At 44.4% G+C, this 27,100-nt stretch overlaps 1 protein-coding gene across 5 annotated transcripts in view; it reads left to right on the top strand.

Annotated features, from left to right (window-relative positions):
* The window catches only part of NEXMIF (neurite extension and migration factor), a 198,879-nt gene that overhangs the window by 159,634 nt on the left and 12,145 nt on the right, over positions 1-27,100 (top strand). For 4 of the 5 annotated variants that reach the window (XM_031944898.1, XM_031944896.1, XM_031944895.1 and 1 more), the window contains one exon: positions 22,568-22,693. In XM_031944898.1, coding sequence (XP_031800758.1) covers positions 22,618-22,693 — 76 coding nt within the window. In that variant the 5' untranslated portion in view covers positions 22,568-22,617. Of the gene's footprint in view, positions 1-10,921; positions 11,212-22,567; positions 22,694-27,100 lie in introns of those variants that run through there. The other variant, XM_031944899.1, reaches the window with a different exon arrangement.

Raw genomic sequence — 27,100 nt, 5'->3', positions numbered from 1 at the left:
AGAGATCGGAGAACCGAGAATGTTAGAGGTGGGAGGGACCTTAGAATACAGGACATACCAGCTGGACAAAACATTGGAAATCATCTAGCCCATTTTCCCCTTTGCTTTTTCTCTCCCTCCTGCCGCCCCCTACACAGCTCAGTGCCACCCCTTGTCAGCAGAGGATCAGGGTGAAGGAAAGAAAAGATAAATTACATCAAGCCACTGAACCTCCTGATTAGCTGCTCTGGTCAAAGTTAGGAGTGGGTGGAAGAGGTTGGGACTATTTGAAGAAGGTTTTGGATTATTCTGGGACCACAGCTGATTGAGAGATGGCTGCTATACCCTGTATTAGTAAAGGGGCAGTTGTGGTGCCTTGACTTGATTTACCCATCCGTAGGCTGTAGATGTTTTTTATGGGTAAGCGTCCAGAGCCCGGTTGGGGGTCAGCTCATCTGTGGCCGTCACTTAGCAGCTGGAACAACAGCTGGAGCCAGAGCCGTGCTGAAGTCCCATCCGTGGCATGAGACCCAGAGCAGCAGGACAGAGAGGCCTAGGGGTCCAGGCCGAAGCCTGTGGTGAGAGTAAGGATGATTGGGATTCTTGGAGAGTGTCCTGACCTCTGCTCCTGAGCTTACTCCTCAATTGGCCTGAGCTGTCACACCTTTTTATTCAATGGCAAGCCCCTAATTATAAGAGTAAACATCAAGGGCCACATACACCAAGAGAGCAAGGGCCTCAAGGGAAATTCTCATCTCTTAGAATAAAATGTTTGTCAAAGCTGGGGGTGGGAGTGAGACTTTAGGACAGAGGATGTTAGAGCTGGAAGAGAACTCAGAACATGGCAAGTCAGAACTTAGAGGGCTCTTGGAACTGAGAATGGTAGGAAGTGAGACTGACCTTAGACCACAGAAAGATGGATCTAGGTGTGGGACAGAGAATGGTAGAAATAAAAGGAACCTTCCTAGGATGGAGAATGTCAGCGCTGGAAGGGACCTAAGAACATGAGTGTCAGAGCCGGAAGGGAACTTGGAACATGAGAAGTCCAAATTAGGAAGGGCCGAAGAACATAAAATGTCAGGCCTAGAAGGTTCCTTAAGACAGAGGATGTTAGATCTGGGAGGGATTTTGAGGCTTATCACTTAGCTTATGAGAACTGAGAGGGATTTGTAAAGAGCATCTTGTCCAACCTCCCCATTTCCCAGATGGGAGGGGTTTCTGAAGATGCCTTAGAAAGTTGATGCCACAGCCCAGTCTCCCCATCCCAAGCCAGTGTTTTAGCCGCTTCTGCCTTCCACTTGCCCAAATGAACAATCAGCCTTGCTAAGTGGAGAGCGTTGGTGAACTACTGGATTTAGAGCAGCCAGAGATCTTACACGTGACTTGACATTCTAATCTGAGGGGCTGATTATAAGGTAGAATGTGATGATGAAGCCAAAGGGAAAATCCAGACAGAGAGCTCTAGTGATATTGGAGGAAAGAGAGCCTACACCTGGGGAGACTGGAGAAGGCTTCTTGAAGAGAGGGATCTGAACCGGGACTTGAAGGGAAAGAAGATTTCACTAGGTGGAAATGAGGAGGGAATGTGTTCAAGGATAGGGGACAGGTCATCCAAAGGCAGGAGAGAGGGTAGGGTAAGAGTTTCCTGCTATTCCATCTTTTCCTCAGCTTTGCTCCTTCTGACCCTGTTCTTCTGGGTAACTAAGTGCTATAATGGATTTGGAATTGGGAATTCTTGAGTTCAAACCTTCCTTTAGAACATACTAGGTGTGTGACCCAGAACCTCTTTCATTCTCAGTTTTCTTATCTGTAAGATGATGATAATAATAGCCTTTACCTCACATAGTTGCTGTGAGGATCAAATGAGGTAGAATTTGAAAAGTATTTTGAAAACATTCAATCATTATGTATAAGTGCTAGTTATGTTGTTGTTGTTGTTACTTAACCTCCTTGTGGCTCCTAGTCCCTGTACTATAGCGCTATCCTCTCTCTCTCTCTCTCTCTCTCTCTCTCTCTCTCTCTCTCTCTCCCTTCCTTCCAGTTTAGCTATTCCCAACTTCTCTCCTTGAATCTCTTGCAGCACCCTTTGTCCTCTTGCCACTCATGCCTTACCAAATCCTGATCCCAGGTACTCTCCCCATCCACTTTCCTTCCTCCTGCTGCTGGAGAATGGCATGCAGCTTTGCCCATTGGCCCACCTACAAGTTGAAGTTCTGAAATCTCCCACAGCTACGTGGCAATCCCCGTGTTCTTCCTTGTTGTCTTTGGATCACACTTCCCTTAATAGCTCTCCCACAACTTCTCTCCTCTAGCCCTATGCCCCACACCCTCATCTTCTTTCTTTCTTCTTCCTGGATAATCTCTCCGTGTTACTTTTTTTAAACTCATGGCTTAAGCTAGCACCCTAGCTTACATGGAACAGGTTCGATCTTGGAGGGTAGCCTCCTCCCACCAAATTCTATCTCTTTGGTTCATATTACCCTATCCTCAAATTGCCTCTGGGAAATTTCCAGATGTAGCCCAATCATAGTTTATCTCTTGGGCTCTACAGACATGGATACAAGTTCTTGAAATAATGCATATTGCTTTCGAGATATCCTTTCTTTCACCCCCAGAATGTGCAGAAAACACATAAAGGAGTCATTGTAGTCCATAAAATAAAATTCTCCTCTCAGCCCGGCAAGTCCTACCTACATAGTCCCCCTAATTATTAAGGGATTCTTTATCAGGTCAGATTGGACTAGTTGGCCTGAGGTCCCTCCCAATTTTTGGATACATCCATACGGCTGTTCAATCAATTACTCTGGCAGTACTGAGAAGTGAAAGGTGACCTTTCCCCAAGTTCCACACAAAGTCTGGTTCTCTGTAGCACCAGCCAACAATCTCCAGAATTAATAGGAAGACAGAGCAGTGGGTTATATTTAGGCTGAGTACCTGGCAATTTTCCCCTACTCGGGCACACGAGGGCTTGGTTTCCTAGGTCACCGGTTCAAGGACCGTCTATATATACCTATCAAGCGAATACCAAGTTAGATATGTCATTCTCCATCCTAGAGCAGATGAAAGAGTTGGCAGAATGCCCCTCTACTTTTTGGGTTATCGGGAAGAAGGAAGTCTTCTTAAAAGACTGAAAGAAGCACTGCTGGAAGGGGGAAAATGGATTTGAAGAGCAAGAGAAAAATCCTGACCCGTGAGATCACTGGAAGGTTGAAGAGTGTGATGTGGCAAACAAATAATTATTTGTAGCTAAGTAATAGGTCTGGGGCTCTTCCCACAGAAAGAAGTAGGCCCTCTTAGGAGGAAGTAGCTTCCTGTACTCAAAGAAATTATGATGACAATCCACAAGGATACCCCCTCCCCCAGGTGAAAGATCATCTAGTAGCAGTTAGAGGAAGAAGAGAGGACTAATGGTTAGCAACTCCCTATTGAAGTGTGTCAAGGTGAAGATTTATCGAATTGACATAAATCGTAGAGAGCTCTGCTTCCTTCTCAGGACAATATAACTGAGACAGGAAGGAGAGTTTCCCAAGATTTATAAGCCTATCATCTGCTAACTAAAATCAGGAACCAAGATGGAGGGTACTTGAGTGTGAGGATTAATAGAAGGAGAACCCAAAGTAATACAGGGCAGTGATCTGTGGAGCACTTGGACAGAAAGGGGGATTATCCCAGGAGTTTGGGAAATAGGGGCACAATGGAGTATAGGTGGTGGACTTAAGCTCTCTCAGGAATCTGCTCAAATTATCCATCTGTCCAGAAGAGAGGGGTTGATAAATTCTTGATTTTTTTCTTGATGAAAATTCGATCCTTTATAAGGTGGAAGCAGTGCTAGACCCGATCCTCATCAGTGGGGATGAACTAGTTGTCAAAGTAAAATGAGGGGGAACCACAAAGGCAAGTGAATATATTTGCCTTAGAATTTGGAATAGAGGAGGAAAGGAAGGCCAGGCAGGTTGGGAGTTGTATTGTTTCTCAATAACGTGAGTGTCTAATGAGGAAGTCAGTGGGGAGGGGGTAGCTTGGCAGAAATCTTCTGGGTAGTGGCTGAGGAAATCTGTGTTTGCATTTCTCTTATAGACTTAGAAGTGACTTGAAGGGTCCCAGAGGTTGTGAGGAAGTAACAGAGATTGCATTTGAACCCAGGTCTTTTGAGTCCAGATCTAGAAGGCTTTTTATAACGGCAGATCCCTCTGCTAGGCTTTGTCTGGAAGAAACACCAATACCATATTTGGAGTTGGAGTCTTGTTTCTGCTGCTTCATATGTGTGTGACCTCTGGCAAGTCATTTCCCTCCTCTGGGTCTTAGTTCCTTTTCTGTAAAATGAGGAAAGAGGACTGGGTGATCTCTAAAGTCTCTTCTAGCTGTTTATCCCCAGATCCTTTGTGAGCTCCATGAGGGCAGAATTCATGTCTTATTTTGGCTTTCTATATCTCCCAGTGCCTACCACAATGCCCCGCACACAGTAGGTGTCAGGCAAGTGTTTGTTTAATTGAATTGCACCCCGCCAAGTGAGGCCTCTGGTTGTGATGTGGCCTAGGGCACTAGGCAACCTGTCACCTCAGATCACCATTCCCTGCTGGGGCAGGGGCTTGGAGACTCTAGAGATGAACTGATTCTTAGAGAAAGATAATGACAAGGTGTGAGCTAGCCAGCTCTGCTTCTCTGCTCATTAGGGCCTTGGTAGAACAGCTGTGGGTTTAATGAGGCCAAGGCCAAAGTCAGATGCTAACTGAACATACATGTGAAGACGGGGGGAGGGGGCGGGAATGAGGGCAAAGCTTTCTGGGAAACAGCAGGCCACAGCCTCATCTGCCTCCTTATCTAGCCTATCCCACTGAAGACTCACATATCAAATGATCCCCTGGGATGTTGAGGGAACAGAAAAACCAGGCTTGGAAAGCAGACCTTATATTTATAGGGCATTAGGAGATAAGGAAGCTACAGCACTACAAATGGCTCTTTGGGAAGCTATTTGTCCAGCATTGTGGTAACAGAAATTGTATTGGATTTGAAGCCAGAATACCTGGATTAGAATTCCTGGCTTTGCCTCCACTTGTGTCACCCTTTCTGGGTCCCAGTTTTGTCATTTTAAAATAAAAGGGTGATCTCCGAGAACCCTTTATCCCATATGTGAGCTTCATAACCTTGTCGTGAGGGAGAAGCAAATTTGTTTCCTTAAAATCTGCTGCCTGTCGAATGAATCAAAATAGAGTGAATGAATCAGATCTTGTCTGGGGGGGGTCATAGGAGGTTGAGGCTGAGCCCATACACAGGCTCAGGGAGTGGCTAGCAGGAGGCTACCCGGCTGGATTATGTACCATCCCAGCAAAATATCTAATAGAGCCAGGAAACTCCTGGAAAGTTTCTCCAAAACCTTTTAGTAGCTAAAAAACCTTTGATTTCATGACTGTGGGAATTCTTTGCGTAGTGAATTGTAGCTCCTGCCCTCTCCCTTAGGAGCGCTGTAAAGTGGAAAGATAATTGGCTGTTCCTCTTTCCTCTCTTCCTTGGTACCCCAATCCCATCCTTTTCATATAAAGGCTAAGCATTCCCAGGGCTTTCATCTGATCCTCATAGGAAGACATGAAGATGAGGCCCTTCCCACTTCTGTTTGCTCTCTTCTGGATACCCTTTTCCTAACGTGTAGCTTCCAGAGCTGAACACGGGCTTCTCAATGTTGTCTGTCCAGAGTGGATGACAGTAGAGACCATTACCTGCCTTGTTTTAGATGTGATGCTTCTCTTAATTCATCCTTTCTCAGCTCCTTTGCTTTTATAACTGTCTTAGTTTCTTTTCATCTGCAAAATGAGGGAACTGCTCTCCATGGTTTCCAAAGTCAATTCTAGCGCCAGAATTTTATGGTTCCGGATTTGGCTCTGTGCTCTTATCATGACACATAGCTATAGTTCTGAAGGTGGATGAGGAAGTATGACAAAGGGGATTAGCAATTGCCCTTCCCCACTGGGCAGCAGAGAACAGTTTTCCCATTTGAGAGACTTCAGGTTAGGCATAGGGAAAAGTTTCTTGTTTTCTGGAGTTGTAATGTGCACCATATTATATTTCCAAGGGAAGTTGTGGAAACCCTTTTTTGGATCCTCTTCAGAAAAACACTTAATCCAGGAAAGTTTTGGTTTTTTTTAAGTGTCTGCTGAGTGCCGAGCAGTGTGCTGGAGGAAGGATTAAGTTTAGCTAACACCTCGCCTTGCCTTCATCGTCAGCATGGTTTAGGGAAGTTCTATGAAGTAGGGTAAAGGCCTAGGGCCCCTTGTAATTCAGATCTTACATCATCCTTACAACTCTGAGTAGACTAGCTTATAAGCCAGTCTGTTATTTAGGCAAGGGGGAGCCAAGACCAGTAAGGGCACCTCCATTACCTTCTCTTCCCTCTGAAGAAAGACGTCACCTCTGCTGTACTCTACAAGGAGTCAGCTGGCACACCTCCTTGGGGAAAGGGTCTGAACCAGGAGAATTAACCAGCTTAAACCAGAGACCTCACTGGTCTAGAGCTAGGATTTCTCCAGAGGACCAAGCATAAAGGGGCTAAGGAAAAGCATGAAGTTTGAGGCAGGAATAGATTCCAAGGCCAGATCAGGAAGCCCCATATATGGAGTAACATTTGAACTGAGCTTGGAAAGTAATCTCAAGGAAAGGCAAGAATGGCTAGAGAGCTGCCCTCAGAGCCAAGAAGCACGGGGGTTCAAGTTCTGTCTCTGTCACTTCCTGACTGTGTCATCTTAAACCTCTCAGTTCTGGGCAACTTTCTGTGATGCTGTGCTTCAGAGAGGGTGTCAATCAGAGAGGGAGTTTCTTCATCTAGATTTTCTCATACTGATGAAATCTTAGATCTGCTTCTTAACCAACTTTGAAAAGGCAGAGGCGAGAAGAGACATGAGGAACAGAAAGCCCGTGCAGAGTCATAGAGATGGGAAATAGAGCACGAGCAACAGTAAGATGTCCAGGTAGCTGGACTCCAGAGTATGACAAGAGGGAAATATATAGTGAGACTTGGAAGGGAGGTTGAAATCAGGCCGTGTAGGGCTCTAAATACCAAGCAGTGGAATTTGTATTTGATTTAAAGCAAATAGGGAGCCACTGCAATTTATTGAACAAGGGAGTAAGATGGTCAGGAGCTGTTGTTTTGCAATATCACTTTGTGCAGGATGGACTGGAAAGGGGGAGAGACTTGAGGCAGGAAGACTGATGAAGCTATTTCCATAATTTGGTAAAGGATGATAAGGAGCTGAATGGGGAGACTGTCATTAGGGAGAAATCAGTGGCTACGAGGGCAGTCGTCATGTTGGAATTGACAAGACTTAGTAAATGACATGATATATGGAGTGACAAAGAGTTGAGGATGACTCGGAGGTGACGGACTTGGATGCTTAAAAGGACAGGAGTACCCGAGTTTAGTTTTGGACGTGTTGAATTTGAGATGTTTATAAGACACCCGGTTGTAAATTACAATAACCAATTGGTGATCTTGGTCTAGAGAACAGGAAAGAGACAGGAGTTGTAGATGTGGTAATCGTTGATATAGACGTGAGCATTCAATCCATAGGATCTGATAAGGTCACCAAGGGATGCAGAATAAAAATAGAAGAGGACCTAGGATAGAGATTTAGTATATGACCATATTTGAAGACAGGAACAGCAAAGGAGACTGAGCAGGTAAGAGGAGAAACAAGAGGCAGCAGTAGCACAAGAAAAACCAGAGAGGACAAAGTATTCGGGAGGAGAGGGAAGGCAAAGTGTCTAACAGATAGGTGGAGAAGGGTGAGGATTTGGCAATTAAGACATCATTGGGAACTTTGGAAAAAACGGTTTCATTTGAGTAATGAGGTTGAAAGGAATGACTGAGAAGAGAAGAAACAGAAGCGATGAGTTTAGACAGTTTTTCTTAGGAAGGTAGGTGTGAGAGGGAGAGATAGAGGAGGGTAGCTTGAGGGGACAGTAAGATCAAAAGAGGATTTTTAAAGGTGGAGGGAGATCTGGGAATATCTATAGGCAGGAGGGAATGAGCTAGTAGAGAGTGCAAGATCGAAGGTGGTGGTGATGAGGGACTGATAATAAGAGCAGTCTTCTGCAGAGAATGGGATCGAGGGGACAAGTAGAAGGATTGGCCTTGGCAAGAAGGGCCGCTTTTTCACCGTGGACCAAAATTAAGAAGGACTAAATTGAAGATTATGTCAAAGAGTTTTGAGAAACAGAGGAGATGAAAAGAGGGAGTTCATTGACAGTGGTCATTACTTTGGTTTAGGACAAACTCCTTGGAGATTATGAGGAGTAAAAGAAGCTCTTGGCTGCAATGAGAGGCCACCTGAAATTAGATAAAATCCATCTGTAGTAAAACCAATCCCCAAGGTTGAGTGACTTCCTCCAGTGTCATTGAGCAGTACATGAGCAGGAGCAGAGGGTTGGCGAGCCACAAGCACCAACGGACAAGGGGGTCAAGAAATTAAAAAGATGAGGATGCTCTAATACTGGATTGGTTATCGGTAGTGCCTACTATAAAGTGAAACTACAGCAAGAGTGGTGGACTGGGAGTCTGCTGAGTGATAAGGAAGGGACTGGAAGTCATGGTGAGGATGAAGAAGTTTAGGAGGAACTGGGATGCATAGGGTCAGAGAAAATGATAGGACGTGCCAGTTGGATATAGGAATTTCAGAATTTTAATGGGGGAAATGGAGTACTTGTATGTGATGACGATATCAACAGTGGGAACTTCCTTGTGTGTGACTGAGTAGAATGATGGAATAAGTCATGGGAGTTGAGGAAACTGAGGAGCCCAGCCACTAAGGAGCAGAACTGGAATTCAGACTTAGGTCTTTTGTCTCCAGAGCTAGGGCTCGCTCCATTGCACCACAGCAGTTTGCTTAACATCACAGTGACCCAGTAAAGCCTTCCTACTAATTATTGACATTAGAATTGGTTGCAGTAGGGGAACTCCCTAGTCGAGATGAACACCTTTCCCTTAGAGCTTTCTTTGGGTAAGTTCCTACAAGTTGGAATTGGGGTCCAAGAACCTGGATTCTAGTCTCAACTCTTCCCAGATCCATCTTGGTGGCCTTAGTTGAATTGAACTTGTCTTCCCCATAGACTTCCTCCATCTCTAAAGCAAAGGGAGAATCCTCAGAAATAGGATGCCCTTCAAAAAGAACGGCATTCTTACTGAATTAGATTTGTAATCAGAGGACCTGGGTTTAGATCTCAGTTCTGTTATTTAACCAATCATGGCCCCTCTGGGGGCCTATTTCCTCATCTAGGAAATGCTTTTCGTCACACACCCCATGGAACTATGTGGGACTCCTTCTCCAAATTCTGTTGTTAAATACATAAAATCAAATATTTAGATTACAAAGGAAGCTCATTCTATTGAAATGCAGTTATCAGAATTAAAAAAAAAAACTTCAGCACCCCCCAGGTGAAGACCTCCTGGGCTAGATGATCTCTAAAGTCCCTTTCAACTCTGACATTCTATGAATCAGTGAGTCTTAGAACTAGGAAACCAGGATTTGAATGTCGTCTCTAACACTAGCTTTGTGACCCTGGGCAAGTCACATTGTCTCTCCGAGCCTCAGTTTCCTCATCTGTAAAATGTGGACAAATGATCCTTATACTACCCTCCTGACTGAATAGTTGGGAAAGGAACATGCTTTCTGCCAATATGGGTGATATTATTCTCAAGGTTGGCATTCTATTACAAGAGGCCATGCCATGAAAACATTAGAATCATGAATTCAAAGCTGGAGGGAAAATCCCTCTCATTTTTACAAATGAAGAGACTGAGGCTCAGTGATCTGCTTAAGGCCACACAGGTCACACGGCAGAAGCAGAACTGGCCCACAGTCTTTGACTCTGTGCCCAGACCTCTCACCACTCGACTCTCCTGCCTCTTCAGAAGTTTGAGACTTGGGAGATTTGTCAAATCCCCATGTACTAGATAGAATTCAAGCCCCCTTCACCCCCCAGCAGCTTAGAAAAGGTGGTTTGCAGAAAACAAGGTGGAAAGCTCACTCTGAATGCCGAGTGAACCTCAGGAGCATCTGGTGGTCAGAGGGGGTAAAGACTGAAAATACAAATCCTTTCAACGACAATTTATGGTTGTTGAATTATGGGTTATCAAAGAGAAAAACTTTCCTTCAAGTAGTCACACACACACACACAAAGATCCGGACACACAGACTCAGTGCACTTCAAATGCAATTTGATTCCTAGAAAATCAGTCACAAAAGGTCAGAGCTGGAAGGACCTCTACTGTCAGAGGTAGAATATCTGACATTAGTGTGAGAAGGGCTCCTCTGTGGCCCCCCACCAAGCTGGATGACCACTTTCTGGGGGTGTCTGGGGGGGATTCCTGTTCAGGATAAGGTCCTTTCAATCTCTGAGATTCTGGGATTCTCCATGATCTGCAACGAGAACCCCACACCAGGAAGCGGGCTGGATGGGACTTGCTCAAAGTCACACAGCCACTCAGGTGCAGAGCTGGACCTTCACCCGATTTCTGACTTCTGACCCAATGTTCTTTCTACAACACACCACTCATACATGACTTGGTGCCACCTGAGTGATCTTGGACAAGTCAAGTCCCCTTCAAAGGGCCTCCGTCCTCTCTCCTCCCATAAAATAAGGGGAACACACTAGGTGAGCCAAGCCTTAGAGCTCTAAAATGCTGTGATCCTGTTGTAGGCGCAAAGCAAGGTTCACTGGGATCCTGAAATGTGCTTCTACTGGGGACTGTCTGTTGGCTCTCCTTTTCTCCTGCTCACCCTGATGTGCTGGGCCTGACTTGGGGTCTCCCTCCTCCCCTTCCTCATCTTTCTCCTCTTCCCCTTCTTCCTCAACTTTCTTTTCCTCTTCCTCCTGGTCCTCCTCCTCTTCCTCCTCCTCCTCCCTCTAGTCCTTCCCCCCTCCTCCTCCCTCCTCTTCCTCCTCTTCCTCTTCCTCCTCCTCCTCCTCCCTCTCTTACCTCCCCCTTGGCAACATTCCCTCCTGCTGTTGCCCAGGAACCTCCCTGGCACGTGCCCAGGGCCCCTCAGCCACTGCCCCTCGGGGCTGAGGGGCTGGATCTCTGCCTCTGCTGCCCCCACAGGCAGGTCGGGGTTTTTCCTTTCTTTTCTTTTCTTATCTTCTTTCAACTAGATTAACCAGAAGTAAGTTTCAGGCTCTCTGGGGCTGAGGAAGCAGCGCGGAACCGGCCACGACCTCAGGTTTCTGCCGCTCGGCCTGGCCCAGGTATTTTTCCTTCCTAATCGTTGGAGCTCACCTTTCTCTAGCACTTAAAGTTTACAAAGCATTTTCTCCCAGATGGCCCGGGAGGGGCAGCAGTGCAGTGGGTAGGGCGCTCGCCGGGGAGGCAGGAGGACCGGGCTGCCAATTCCCCCTCAGACCCTCCTAGCTGGGATATTTGAAGCCCTTCATCAAATTGCTCTCAGCCCCAGCCTTCTCCTGCAAAAGCAGGCTCCTAGCTTGTTTCCCCAAAGTGGGGATCAAATTCGGGGCACTGTCCTCCCACTATTGTTAGAATAGTCAGATGAGATATCTGTAGAGCACTTTATGAGTTCACGTTGATGATATTCATGTGAACTCTAACGTGACACTATTGCGATGCTATTACGATATTACGCATATCATCATTCCCACTTTCTAGAGGGGAAAACCGAGACTCGGATAGGGGAAGGGACTTGGCCAGGGTCACACACCTGGTGTCAAGAGCTAGGATATAAAGCCAGATCTCTAGACTTCAACCCGGTGTTCTGCCCGTGCCACCATCAGAGTCGATTGTGACCGTTTTACACATTAGGAAATTGAGACCTACAAAACTGACGTGACTCATCTGGACAAGTCAGCTAAGAAATGGTAAAGCCAGGACTTGGCCCCCCAGTGCTTCTGGCTTCGGGGTTCTCCCCTAGTACCCCTCTGCCTTTCGGTCCACTGGTAACTTCAAACGGTCAGAACAACAGAGCTGCTGGGCCCCGGGTCAGCCTCGGAGAGGGGTAGGGGATGGGTAACTGCTTTCCCCGTCTAAACTCTCCTATTGACTATTACACTTAGTCTAGTCTAGTGTATCCTGGAGTTGTCCTCTGTTTGTAGCTGATTCACTTACTAGACTGGGAGCTGTAGGAGTCAGGAGCTCCAGCTGTGCACACAGTAGGTGCTTAGTGTTTGTTGATTGAATGCATAACTCCATACCTATGTCTGAGATAATGTTATTTTAATGCCATTCCTGGCTTGATTTACCATGATTAGCAAAGCAATTTAGAGCACCCGCTTCCAAAAGTGTTAATCACTTTCCGCTCAAAATAGATAAAGACCGTCACTGCTTTCCAAAATGCTCATGGCTCAGGAGAAATCCAAAGCACGCCCTAAGCTGATGGGATGTTATTCACAGGCAACTTCTGAGCTTCCTCCCATTTCTTATCGGACCTAGCACAGCGCTCCACACATAAAGCAGCACGGCATATCGGATGGGCCGGTTTGAATCTTGCCCCATATGTATCGACTATGTGACCCAGGGGGCTCGAGGCACCTGAGGCAGCATGCCCATCTAATTGCCCTGGCTGGCCTATTGTCACAGTCCCCAGCACAGCACTCAGATTTCCTAGAGGGTTCAAAGTAGAGGGAGGGCAGCGGCCTCAGTCCTAACCCCTTCCAAGCTCCCACGACACAAGAGTATTCTTCTAGGCACTCGTCCACTGTCAGCTCCCACACTGGTCACCGCCATCCCTCCTCACACTTGCGCAGCTCTGCCTGGCTCTTGTGGCAAATCATTCCCTTCCTCCATACAATTCGGAGTTCTCTTTTAACATGCCCTGTCACCAACTCCCAAGGGCTAGTTCTTAACCGGGCCTTTTCCCCCTGCAGATGACTTCATGGCATCACGGGCCCCACACTGACACTTAGGCGTCCCAGAGAAAGTATACCACGGGCAGCCGTGAGCCCTTGAGGCACAGCTGCCAATCCCTTCAAAGTCCACCATTGTGTGACCATGGGCAGGTCCCTACCTCTCTCTGAGTCTCAGCTTCCTTCTCTCTAAAAGGAAGGGGCAAGATTAGGAGATCTCCAAGATCTCTTTGAGCTTAGGGTCCTGAGAGTTAATTCGTATTACCCATAAGTTAGGCAGAACAGAAATAAACACGTTCAGAGGCTATTGCGGATGGGGCAAAATTACTTGATTCGGGAGAAGAAATGATAATTTCTGCAAACTCTTACTTGTATATTTGGGTGGGGGGCACTTAAATGAATAAGCTACAGGCCCTATGCTTTAGGAATTTCTACTCTAGCAGGGGAGATGATACCACAGACTGAGAGAAAGTGCTTCCACTGGGGAGATAGCATTTGACTTGGGCTTTGAAGAGTGGGTAGGATTTTTGCTAGGTGGATATGAACTAGAGGGAGGGCATTTCTGAAAGTGGGTATGGCATGAGAAAAAGCCTAGAGATGAGGACTCACGAGGTGTGTTTGGGGAACAGCAGATCGTACCGTTTAGTTGAAAAAGAACAGCAGGGAGGTAAGGCTGGAATGTTGAGAGACCCCGGCATGCCAAGCCACCGAGTTAGAGGCTTTTCCTGTCTAGTTCCAAAAGGCAGAGTTATAGCTAAAGGATGGCAGCTATTAAGGAGGCAGATTTCAGCTCAGTGGGAAGAATTTTGTAAATAGCTGAATCATAAAGACAGTGTCCTTCCAGTCTTGTGAGGTAGTAAGCTCTTATCCCTGGAGGTCTGAAGGCAGAGGGAAAGCTGAATGGCCAGCTGGAAGAGATGCCATAGAAAGGAGAATATGGGGCTATATTAGCTCAGCCTTTAAGGTCTCTTAGAACTCCCAGGACTGAAAATTCTGCAAATAAGAGAGGTGGTGGGAAGAGACAAGAAAGACAACCAGGAAGTGGGTGACTAAATCGTGCCCCCCAAAGTGAGAAATAGAAAGGCTGAAAAGAACCCCAGCAAAATATCCAAAACGATGCAAATGAGCTTTGGCAAACTAAAAAAGCCAGGTTCCATATTGATTATGGCCATATAAAAACTGCCAGTTCGTGAAGTTGTAGAGATCGGACTGGGGCCCCACAGATCACTAGTTATTGTTCCTATTCTGTTAAAGTACATACGGTACTTTTTTTGTAAATAGCTTGATCTTATTAATTGACTTGGGGTATAATCCCGTAGTCTGTTCATATATCTTTTGGCTTTAGAGCCCGGCCTTCTATTTCCCAAAGAGTATGGACTTAGAACGGCCTGCCTGCCCCATAGGAGGGAAACTATCTCACCTCCTACTAATGGTGGAAGATGGACCTGGGGCCAGCAGCTGACAAGAGGGAAAATATGGAGTAGGCAGGCAGCCTGATCTTTTGCCTTCACTGAACAAGTCTCTTGTGCCTACATGGGATTCATTATCTAACATTTTATTAATGTGGGACAGGAAATCCATTTTGCAAGTGTATTCTATCAGTTATGACCTGACGATGACATTACTGGTTTGGGCATTAACGATGTGATGATTAATTGTGCTCAAGAAATCAGTGATGTTAGCTTGGAGGTACACGGCTCGGTGCTCTGTAGATGGAATTCAGGAGGTATGGATTAACCCATCGGCTTTCTATAGGACGGATATTTTCATATAGGGTTTTCACATTAATTTAGCTCAATTCAACAAACGTTTCCAAACAATTTCAAATAAAAAACAAACATGCCGGTGCCTCTCCTGGGCTTGGGGATACTAAGGGATACTAAAAAAAAATGTCCCATCCTCAAGATAGTATAATGAGCGGGGAAAAGATGGACGACGTGTACACACGGGATCCAAATTAGAATACTGATGAAATGAAGAGCTCCAGACAGAATTCTCTTAGGTATCAGAAAAAGCTTCCTGGAGGATTCCAGCAGGCAGAGAGAGATGAGAAGAGTCTGTTTCTGGAATGGGGGCAGCCTGTTTCAGTAAGTACAAAGAGGCAGGCCAGGGCAAGAGGAGTTCAGGGAACAGCCGGTAGATCAAAATGACTGGGAGAGAGTAAGAAGAGCAATATGAAAATAAGGCTGGAGAGGTAGGTTGGAGGCCCACAGGAGAGATTCTGATCTACTCCAGCTGGTTTTGTGCTACGTACAAAATATGAAAACAATCCATGCCCTTAAGAAGCTAACATCTGAGTCGCCAGATGAGTGTGCCAGACTGAGAAGTTTATCTCCTCATAATGTCTTGCAAAGTAGGTAGGAATGGATACACTTGTCCCCATTTCACAGATGGAGAAACTGAGAGGTCCTGTCTCCCAATTCAAAGGAGTATTTGATGTGAGGGAGAACTCAACTATACCTGTTTTCTCTGGGCCCTGGTGGAGTATGAGGAGAAGGCAGTCTTGCTCTCTTGTGGTGTTACAGCTCTGGTTTCATAACCTGCCTATGAGGAGGTGATGGACTTCTCCAGGCCCCAGGAGGAGGCAGCCTGAAATCAGCCATGAAAAAGCCCACAGTAGAACTCCCAGGCCCTTGGCTATAGCTCAGTCTGCCACCGTGTGGTACAGTCTGAGGAGCCCTGGATTTAGAATCAGAAAAACCTGACTTTGAGCCCCAACTTCCTGGCCATGTGTAACACTGGGAAAGTCACCTCACCTCATTTTTTTTTCTCATCTAGAAAATGGAGATAATATTTTCAGTGTCTCTGTCCAGGGAAAGTTAGCCAGAGGAACCTATGTAGTGACTAGCATTCTAGGCGCTGTGAGAGTTACACAGCTGCAAAAAGCACAGCAGGGTCTGCCCCTCCCAAGGTGGTTGTGAGGACCAACTGAGATGATAATTGTCAAGCACTTAGCATAGCATTTGTCACACGGTAAGCACTATAGAAATGTTAGCCACTATCACTACCACTACTACTACTGATAGTGGCGGTGGTATTGTTACAGTGTCTATAGGCTCTGGCGTGGGGATGGGGACAGAGACAAAAGGGAAGACCGGCTGTGTTCTCAAAGAGTTTACCATTGACTCAGAGGGAGGAATGGCATATATAAAAATGATGAAATGAAAAGGATATACAAGTAAACAATAATAGCTAATATTAGATGGTACTTTGCTAAATGCTTTACGTATATTATTTTCATTTGATCCTCACAACTCAAAGCTAGGTAGGTGCTCTTATCCCCAGTTTACAGATGGGGAAACTATGGCAGAAAGGCTCAATGAGTCACCTATCAATTTAGTGTCTAAAGGACGATTCCAATTCTGTGGTCTTCCCTCTATACCAAGCTGCTGCAAATACTCTATGAGAGCCCTAACTATTAGAGGTATCAAAAAAAACCCTTTCAGAAGGGTGCACTTGAGCTAAGGATTCCAAGAGGTAAAGGTGAGAAGGCAGCACGTGCTAGACAGGGGAGAACAAACCTGTGCCAAGTCACAGAGGTGAGATAGGACGGTGTATGTAGAAAACAGTAGATTGTCCAGTTTGGCCGGAATGAAGGGAAGCAATGTTAAAGCGGTCTGAGAAAATGAGCTAAAGTAAAATAAGTGCCCTAAATACCAATGTGGGAGTTCATCCTTTATTTGTGAGGCAGTGAGAACCACTGACACTTTGTGATCAGGGGAGTGGAATCTGTATGATATTCTGGAAAAGGGGAGAGTGGATTCAGGAGATCCATTCGGAAGAGATTGCAGTAGTCCAGGTGAATGGTGATAAAAGCCTCAGCTGAGGAAGGGTGATCATGTGACCATAAATTACTTAAGTTCAGTATACTGTGTGATAAATGCATAGGAGTATAAGGCACTATGGCCATTGAAAAGAGTGAGTTCCTTGACACTGGAAGTGTGCTAACAGAAGATGGATTCCTGTTTCTTGGGGTCATAGGATTATAAAGTTAGAAATTCAGGACTAGACTCACAGATGACCTTCAGTGCCTTCTAGTTTTTCAAGATGGGGAAACTGAGGCCCAGAGAACTTAAGTGACGTGCACAAGGTCACACAGGATGTAAGTGGAGAATCCCATTTCAAACCATATTTGAATTAAATGCCTCGGACGTCCCTTCCAGCTCTGAAATTCTGTGATTTGGGGAGTCTCTATTCAGAAGCCAGCTTCTGAGCTGGGGAGAAGGCCAAGCATATTTCCACCAAGGTGAATATATTTCAGAGAGAAATTCCTTTTGCAGCCAAGATAAGTTACATGACTCAGAAAGGGCATTGTTTCACTCTTTCCCTTGTTAAAATGATGATTCGGTGTGGCTCAGAGGCTTCACATTTTACTTACATAGTCTTCTTCTGTGGCATATTTCAGAGAACATCTGTGTAGTCTCCATCAGTGAAGGTGAAGTTGACCTTGCGTGCTGCCCTCCGGCCAACTTCCCACAATTGGCCGTTCCTAACTGACGGACTAGCTCAGACTGCACCATTCCATACTTTCACCAGTAGGGAACCCTTTGTTTTCTGGAGTGGGGCCTTCTTTCCTATTTGCCTTTTCCTTGCTGTAGAAGAGGGCAAGAAGGAATTCAAGCCTCTAGATTGCCTTCTCCAGAGATCACTAGGCCTCTTCTGCCTGCAGAATGATTGATTACATACATGGAAGATAGAAGTTTTCTTCCTTTATAACTCCTGAGAGTGTATATTGCCACCTTGAATAGGTTTAAGGAGAAACTTAGTCTGTATATACTGCTTTTTCAAATCATCAGTCAAATGTTTTGTTCAGCCTTTAGTATGTACAAAACACTGGGAATGGGGACATGATCCAGGTTGCTGCCATTGGGGAGCTTCCCATTGATAAGCATTCTATCTGTACTGTTCCCCAGCTCTACTGTTGAGGGGGATGAGACCAAAGCTAGATCCTTGGTGCTCTTATATGATATTTTATGAAATCATACTAGATTTTAATGATTACTCTTCTCCTTCATTTCTCCTTAACATTTGTTCACTGGCCCTCTGATACCTTTAGATTCTGCACCCCTCCCCGCCCTGGAATTAAAAGTCAAGCCTATAGTTAGTTATTGATTCTACTCTTTTCTGTATTTTTTTTTTTTGGTCCAATAGCGCTTCCCTTGTTCTAGATACTCTTTGAGAGACCGCAGTTCAGAGCCCAGAGCCCATCATTCCTCAATCCTAACCTCCAAGCCAGAAATCCCAATTCCATTAGGATCATAGATAAATTTGACTTATTATTATTATTCATAATCTTGTCATGCCTTAGTTTCTCCCTTAAAATAGGGTTGACTTTCAATTGTAGAACAGAATCCCAGATTTCTACCAGTGATCTGAAGTCCTCATTTCAATCGGTATTTTCATGTCCTTCATTTACCCACTGATAATGGAAAGAATGCTGAATTTTGAGTTGGAAATTCTAGGTGCCAATTCAGACTCTGCTACTAAACATCTGTGTGACTGATTTTTCTGCACCTCAGTTTTTGAATCTGTTCGGATCAGGCCAGATGATCTTTGAGTACCTTCTGACCTTAAATCCTTTTATCTAAGACCTCGCTAGGTTAGAAAAGGAGTTGGCAAGGTAGGAACAAAGAGTAGATGATACAATGGCTATAAAGATCACCTAATTCGATCTCTACCTGCTGTAGAGGAGGAAAGAGGCCCCGACGGGTTAGAGGACTATCCTAGAGTTGACAGAGTAAATTAGAAATTCCTAACCATGACCTGAGAAGTGTTTCGTTCTCCCTGAAGGGCTTCTTCACCCCATAGTCCTGCAGAAGTCACTTTGATTTTCCCTCAAACTTTCTATAGTACTTGATTTGAACTTCTCAGGTCATGGTAGGGTTGTATATATCTGTGCCCTGTCCCACAGTAGTCTGGGTGGGCAGAAAGCATGTGTTATCTAAGGACGCTACCACAGCAGATATTTAAGCCATCTATATGAATGTGCCTAGATCTTTGCTGCTTGGAGGGGAAGCTTAGGGAGACAATGCCGCTGGCTGGCTGGGCGGAGCAGGATAGGCTCCTTAGGACTGCCTCCCACGCGGTTTTCAGGAGAAGGGGGCTCTGGTAAAGAAAAGGCTTAGCAAAGAGAGCAAGTTGTGATTCTGGCAGGTCTCTTTATCCTTCTCCCTCCTTCCTCCAAGCTTTGAAACATGGCACAGTGGAAAGAGTATAGGACTGGATCCAGAGGTCCCAGGTTCAAATCATGGTGGGGTCACAAAGTATGTATCCTTGGGCTTACCCCTTTACCTCTCTCAACCTCGATTCTGCATCTACAAAATGATGTTTGGGGAGCAAATTAATCTATAAAATGGGGATAATACTTAGATCATCTACTTTTACAAAATTGTTGGATTGTTCAGAAGAAAATGCTTTGTAAGCTTTGACACTAAATCAGTGGGAATCATTATTACTGCCACCTTCTCGCCTTGCTTAGTCATTCATTTCCTGTTTTCCCCTATGTCTTATGGTCCCTCTCACGCTGCAGGCCAGCTCTGAGTCATCTTGTCATCTGCCTTACTCCCTCCCACATCCTTCCACCAGCCTCCATGGCCCATTCTGGTTAGTGTAATGGTCAGAGGCATCAGGTAGCAGAGTCCAGCTCCTTCCACAGATGTAGCTGCCTGTGGCCCTGGAAGTGTAAGTGAGCTCTTGTTGCTTGAGATCTCACTAAGACTGGGACTATTTGGCAAGTCCAAAGGCCAATTTGACCATCTCTGTGTGGATCTGCAAGGACACACAGAATCCCCAATGGAGAAGCTAAGAAACCAGGGACTTTCTGCCCTCCATTTTCATTCTTAGCATTCGGCTTCTGCGAGACTGTCCGTGCATCTCCTCAGATTGCTGTAGGCTTTTCTTCTCTGCCCCTTATCCCCATCCTGCTCCTCCTCCTCCTGATTTCATTATTGCTTTCTTTGACAAATTATCACATAATCCTTATATCAGAGATTGTTTCATGACAGAAAGGTCCTAGATATGTGGCAGGGTCCTTTTCTACTCTATTGGCTTGTTGGCCTGCCTCCACCCCCTGAAAACCTGGAATAATCTGGGCATGAGGCCTCCAGTATTCAGAGGACCCATTTGTAAACATACAGTTCACTGTATTACTAAAGAAAGTTTTACTGAAACGAGGAAAACAGAAGAGACTCAGCACCTAAAATGTCTGTCACTCCTCAGAAACTCAATTCCAAATGGTTCCTTTACCAAAGACCCCACCAAGAGGGCTGTCTTATCTCCCCTGCTCTTTGTTGGTTTAAGGAAGTCTCTCTCTCTCTCTCTCTCTCTCTCTCTCTCTCTCTTTCGTTCTCTTTCCCCCTCGCTCCTATCCTTTCCCCCTCTCTCACCCTCTTCTTTTCTCTCCCCCTCTCTTTTCTATCCCTTTCAGCTGTCACATTGCCAGCTCTATCCATTCATTACCACAGAGACCCTGCAACATACTTAATTTTCGTCAGTTACCAAAGAGAAAGAGGAAAAAGGGGAAATATTCCAGCTTTCCATCACATTGATAAAAGTGAAATTTCTAAAAAGTCCTATAACCCAATGTTCATTGACTTGGGGAAGGACACCCCTATTTGACAGTCACTGCTGGGGAAACTGGGAAAGCAGCTTAGCAGAAATGCTTCTTACACTAAAAATCAGAATAATCTAAATATAAAAAGTCACATCACAAATGTAAAACAAAATCACTGGTGAAAAGAAGCAGGGGCTTTTTCCAACTATGGTAAGGAGGAGAATTCTTCATCCTATAAGGGATAGTAGTGATCATAACAGAGGAAAGGGGCCATTTCAACTGCAGGCAGCATAAAAAGGGAAATTGTCAGTCGAGGAAAAAAATCTTTGTATCAAATATTGCTGGAAAAAGTCTGATATGCAAGATATCGAGATAAATTTGGCCAAAAGGTCTCATTCTCCTGTAGGTAGTCAAAGGATAGGAAGTTTTCAAATGAATTGTAAATTACAAATTACCACATTAAAGATTACTCAAAATCACCTATAAAATAAAGGCAAATTAAAACAATGCTGAGGTTTCACCTCACACCTAGCAGATTTGCAAAGATGACAAGATTGATACAATGAGGGCTGGAAAGACAGGCACAGTAAAGCATCACTGGTGGAGCTATGAATTGGTCCACAGATTTTGGAAAATCGTATGCAAGTTAACAAGTCCTGTCTGTAACAGTATATCCCATTCTTTTCATTCTTATTCCTATCTGCCTCAATTGTTACAGTATCTCCACACAAGTCTTCCCATCTTCACTTTCTCCCATTTCCAATATGAGCTTCATGCTGCTGCCAAAAGCAGCTTTCTTAAACACAGGGTCAAAAACCTTCAGTGGTACCCCGTTTTCTCTCAAGTAAGGTGTACCCCCCTTAACTTGGTACATAATCACCATAAGCTGGTACCACCCTGCCTTTCTAATCTTCTTTGATATTATTCCTTTCCCTATACTCTACTCTTTAGTAAAAATCTAGACTATTCTCTGCCCATCCCAACAGCAACGTTCTCTGAACTCTCACAGCTCTTTTCTTTTGCTCATACTGTTCTCTCTAGCTGGGATACCCTCTCTCCCTCTCCTCACTCCTGAAATTCCTACCCATCCTCTCCAACCTAACTCAGATGCCATGCTTTCCAGGAAATCTCCTTTGATCGCTCCCCCACCCCAATCCCATCATTCTACCTGACATAGGACCTTGCTTTGCACCTCTCTGCTGCATTTATCATGCATCGTATATTCTGGTTATCTGTGTTTGTATGTTACACCCTCACCCCTACACTGTTAGATCCCTGGGGGCAGGGATCATGTCTTATCTAAAATTTTTATCCCCTTATATGTAACAGTACTCTAAACATAGTGGGTACTTTACAGATCTTTGCTGAAGTTATTAAATTGAATTGAGCCCCTGACCATCTGAATTAGATATGGATTGAACAAGCACATGAAAGGACACTCCATTTTATCCCTACAGTCCTTTGAATTGATTAATTCTCCCTCAGGAAACTCCTGGAGCCAATGCAGTTAAAAGGCTATCCTGGATCCCGTTTTCCCCTTCCTTCCTGCCGGAAGGAACCTGGTGAACCAGGAAGTTTCTGTTTGCCCAGGTTAGGATCAAGACTTGAGCATCAGAAACCATGGCTAAGAAACTCCCTCTCTCTAAAGAGCCGACAGAGCTCGGAGTTGACCTTGATTAGGGCATAGTGACTCCCCTGGATTGAACTTGCAGAATTGAGGAAGGACTGCTCAATATTGTGAAGAGCCAGTCAACTGGAAGTCAGAAGGCCTAGCTAGACCTTTTGGGTCTAGGCTCTGCCATTAGCTCAGGGTGTGACCTTGGATGAGTCCCTTCCCCTCTCTGAAGCTCCATTGCAGAGAGAGAATAGCAGCTTCTCTACCTCCTTACAAGGGCTTCGAGGGAGGCAGAGAGAGTATTCTGTCAAGTGTATCATGTCAGAGAAGCCTGAGCCCTAGCCCAAGCTTGGGCAGGTTGCATCAGGTCCTGGAAGGTGGGAGGGAAGGGCATGGAGTCGCCAGCTTGATTTGATGTATCCACTTCGGTACAGGAATCTGAAAGCACAGTGAGCAGGAGGCCCAATCTGCAGGACAGTTGAATTCCAGGTTTTATATAGAACCTTTTGTTTGCTTTTCAGCTTTGTGAGCTTCTTGCAGCCAATTTGAATGACTCTAATTACTTGTTTGGAAACATGCAGGTTGGACAGAAGCAGCAGGGTATGGATTGAAACAATAAAAGGTTAAATTGATGGATGACCAACAAGAAAAGGAATCTGCCTCAGAGGACAGAGGAACCAGGCTGATTAATGGGATGAAAGAAAATGGTAAGGGAACCTTCTGAACCACCCATCCCTATCACTCCTCAGACAATTTTTTTTTCACTTCTCACCTTTGAGTTCTCATGGGTTTTGTTTTTTTTTGGTTTTTTTTTGTCATCATGCAATGCTGCAGAGCTGAGAGAGGGGATAGGCCAATACTGCTAATTGGACTAGGAGGCCAAATGTCACTGACTAGAGGCAGTGTGATTTTGTGGAAGAATTGTGAGAAGTGGATTTCTTAAGTGGAGCTAGATTTGAATCCTCGCTTTGGGGTTTCCTAGTCGTGTACCCATGGGCAAATAACTTCTTTCTGAGCTGAGCTGAAGTTTCCACAGCTGAAAAATGTAGATAATAATTCTTGTACTAATGCACTTGGTAAGCTTTAAAAAGCCATGTAAATGTGAATAGTTGTTAGGCTGACGGTATCACCTCTGCCCTATAACTTCTTTTTCTCCAAATTCATGGAGCTTCTACATCCATGTCGGTAGGACAGAATGTTGATTAAAATTTTACCAAGTAGAGAGAAACATGGATAATGTACATTTAATTTGCAGATAATCCCATGACTTGTACTCTATTCTTAGGCAACTTTCGAATAAAGGTTATAATTCCTCTAAAAGGTAGTTTTGGGTCCAAAGTGAAGATAGTACCTTCTCACATACTTTCATTGATCCAAATCACTCTCCTACTTACTATCTGTGTACTCTTAGACAAATTACTTGCCTAAATGAACTAGAGATGCTCTGAAATCCATTCTAACTTAAAAAACCCCAAACAAGCCACCTCTGTGGTTGTCTGAGCTCTTCTATTTTGCTTCTCAACCTATTTTTGCATCCCCAGTTTCTTGGAGAAGCAGAGGAGATGTGACCAACTGCTGAGCCTCCTCATTAAGTTTCCTATTGACATAATTTGCCCAGTCTATTGGTAGGGTTCAGCTCAATTTTCTTTTATTCACTGTCCTGTAGTTAGCAGTTCCATCTCCGAAGATATAGAGAAAGGTGTGCCATAAGAGGAAGAAACACACATTTGGATCAGTCCCATCAATTCTAGCCAATTCTGGCATGTGATCCATGCAGACAGTCTGATTCAGTAATTGGAGGGGGGATGTAGGAGGAGAATTTGTAATGTAGCAGAAGATCTCCTAATGGTCCTGCCCTTTGCTAATTTACTCTAGTCAAGCAGAATTGATAGCCACCTTGTCAGTGGGGATAATTTTTTTTTTTCCTTGGGAGTTTGGTTCAGTTGTTGGGAAATACGTTTCAGCCAGCAGAGCAAGTGTGCTGCGTTGGTTTTGTTCGCAAAACAGACCAATGTGTTGACCGTGTCTGATAACACAGACCTCGTTACACGCCTGTAATCCACCACCTCACTGCTAAGCAGAGGGAGGTCTGTTTCATCAGCACTCTGGAGTCAAAATTAATCATGGCCTTGATATGTTTTGATATTTTCTCATGGAGTTTTTCTTTATGTTCTTGAGACAATATTGGGATGTTATGTATATCTTTCTCTTAGTTCTTATTTTACTCTGCATCAATTCATACAAGTCTTCTGAGATTCCTCTGAGTTCTTCATAGTTGTTTCTTACAGCACAATAATTTTCTGCTATAGTCATATGCCTTTCATTTTCAGCAGTTCCCCAATCAGTGAACGCTCATTTTGTTTCCAGTTTTTTGCTATTACAAAAAGTGTCAGTGTGGATATTTTCATGTAAAGGAAACCTTTTCTTCTGTCTTGATTCTCCCTGGGGTTTAGGTAGGAGACTAGTTTTGTTTTCTCTTTGCACAGAAGGGGCCCAAATAGGTTCGGTGATTTGCCCAAGGCTTGACACTAGTCAAGCCTCTTGTTTCCCAATTCACTAGTCTACTTCCTCTATCTATTGAATTTCCTAGGTAGGATTATAATTCAAATATTCATAGAAACCATCTAGTCTTATTTATTATATGCTTTTTCTTGAAATGGAAATTTATTATTTCATATTTTGAATCCTTTCTTATGATCTGCTGTATAATACATGGCCATGTTTCCCCCCCACCTTTTTTTTTCTTTTTTGTTCTTTTTCTATTTAAGTTTTAAATAAATAAATAAATTTAAAAGTAGAAACCCTCTAGTCCCACTACAGATGAGGGATCTAAGGCCTATTAGAGGTAAAGATCAGTCAGTAAGTAGGAAAGTCATGCCCTCGCTCCATTCACCTGGGATAGCCAGGAGTTCCTCTCCATTTTATTCAGATCTTCTATAACCTTCAGGGACTGTTACAAGTCCTACTCCAATTTACTTCAACAAAACATGTATATGCAAAGCTATATTCTGGATGTTGGAAATTCAAAGATAGACATGAAATAGACCTTGCTCACAAGAAACTTATAGTCTAACTGGGCAGGCAAGTTCCCAAATAACTCTGAGACAAGGGTGAATCTGAGAAGTGCAAAGGAAAAGTACAGGCAAAGTGCTGTTTGAGAGATCTAGGTGGGGGTAGGGAAGGCTCTATGAAGAAGCTCAGTTCTAAATTGGTCCTTGAAGGACTAAGGACTTCAGGAGTCAGAAATGATCTAGGAGAGACTAGGTGAGCAAAGGCAGAGGACCAGGAGATGACATGGGGAGAATAGAAGCTAGCAAGTAGCTCAGTTTGGCTAGAATATAGAATACGTCAAGCAAAGAAGTCTATGAGAAGTCTAGACATGTAAATTAGAGCCAAATTATGGAGGTCATCGAATACTAAAAATGGGAGAGTTTCCAACAGAGAGCCACTAAATGTTTTTGAGAAGTGCCTCATGGACGTAGAAGAAGCAGTGTCTTGCCCGGGGTTAATAGCTAGGTAGCAGGGCACATCCACAAGCCTGGTCTTCTGCTTCAGACTCTCTTCATTTGCCACCATGTCACAGCTATCATTTTTGGTACTTTTTTTTTTACTCATAATTGCCACGTATTCTAAACCAAGCACCAATGCATGTTTATTCATAGGGCTAGGGACAGAGATCGGACTGGTGATTTCACTGGTATGAGTAACTCCTGGCTGAGGAAAAACCTTTTTGCCCTACCGATGAGGGACAGCCCTTGCTTCTTAGCTTCTAGTCTTAAAAAGCAAAGTGAAACCACTTGTCCAGAGCCACATAGCCTCTATGAGTCTGCAGGAAGACTTGAACCCAGGGCTCTGTGCTTCTGAGGTCATTACACTGACTCTAATAAAAGAGGTATATATACTCTTTGGATCTTTCTCCAACTCTGTTTCTAGTTTTCTTCTTAAAGGGATAAAAGGCTTTCAACAAGCCAGGATGGAAAAGTCATTCAGTCGTGTCCCCTGCCTCCTCAGACTATCCTTGATAGAAAGAATATTGTTTTTCCAAACGCCAATGAAGGCAGTTGTCTGAAATGGCCAAACTGGACTACTGTGTGTCCCCTATTCTTATGCAAATGGAACATAAGCTCTAGAGGGAAGGAGTTGTTTCGTCACTGCCTTTGTATCCTTAGCACCAAGTACAAGACACTTAATGTGTATGGAACTTGTCAAATTGAACTGAATTACTGCCTTCACTCACCTATTTAATACTTGACGATCTAGAATAAATTTGGTGGCATGCAGTGCCATGAGGTGGTGTCACTTTAATTCTATTCAACTATTCGTGAAACATTTATTTGATGCTTACAATGTGCAAGACCCTGAGCTGTTTGCTGGGAAGAAAGACATACCTTTTCCTTAAGGAATTTAGGAGGAATACACGTACATAGATTACAAGGATATAAGGAAGAGCAAGACAAGGGTAGAAATATACGGGCTAGATGACATTCAAATGGGTTGACCGGGGCAGAGGGTGGACAGGAGAGACTCCCTGGGCAAGGAGTTGGCCATTGAGTTCAGTGTTGTTAGATTCAAATAGAAATCCCTATACGGTACATATTGACTTAGTTTTAAAAATGTAATGTTATTTGTATTTTATTGTATTTTTGTTGATTGATTTGGGGGATGAATTTATCAGCGATGTTCTGATCTCCCTTGGGCCATGGTTGACACCTCTGATGTAGTCTAACCCCTTTATTTTTATGTATGAGGAACCAGAGGCCCAGATATGACTTCCCTGGCATCTCACAAGTAACGATAGAGGCAAGATTTGAATTTAGCTCTCTTGACTCCAAATCTCTCACCCTTTTCATGCTGGAAGTGGCATCTGAATTGGGTCTTGAGGGAAGGGAGAGGGATTTCAGCACATGTTAATGGGGATAGCAGAGTCTGTTCCAGCCCCGGTGATAGTTATGAGTAAAAGAATAGAAAAGGAAAAGAGCTGAATGAGAATAGAGAACATAGGATAGTCCAAGTTGCTTAGAAGATAGAATAAGTGAAGGGGAATTATATGCTTTCGGCCTGACTGGAAAGATTAATTGGAGACAGATTGTGGAGGGCCTTGAGTGCCAAGATTA

This window comes from Sarcophilus harrisii, chromosome X (assembly GCF_902635505.1).
Source record: "Sarcophilus harrisii chromosome X, mSarHar1.11, whole genome shotgun sequence".
Taxonomy (NCBI): domain Eukaryota; kingdom Metazoa; phylum Chordata; class Mammalia; order Dasyuromorphia; family Dasyuridae; genus Sarcophilus; species Sarcophilus harrisii.
Note: the sequence above shows the minus strand (reverse complement) of the source record. Positions and strands in the feature narration are given on the sequence as shown.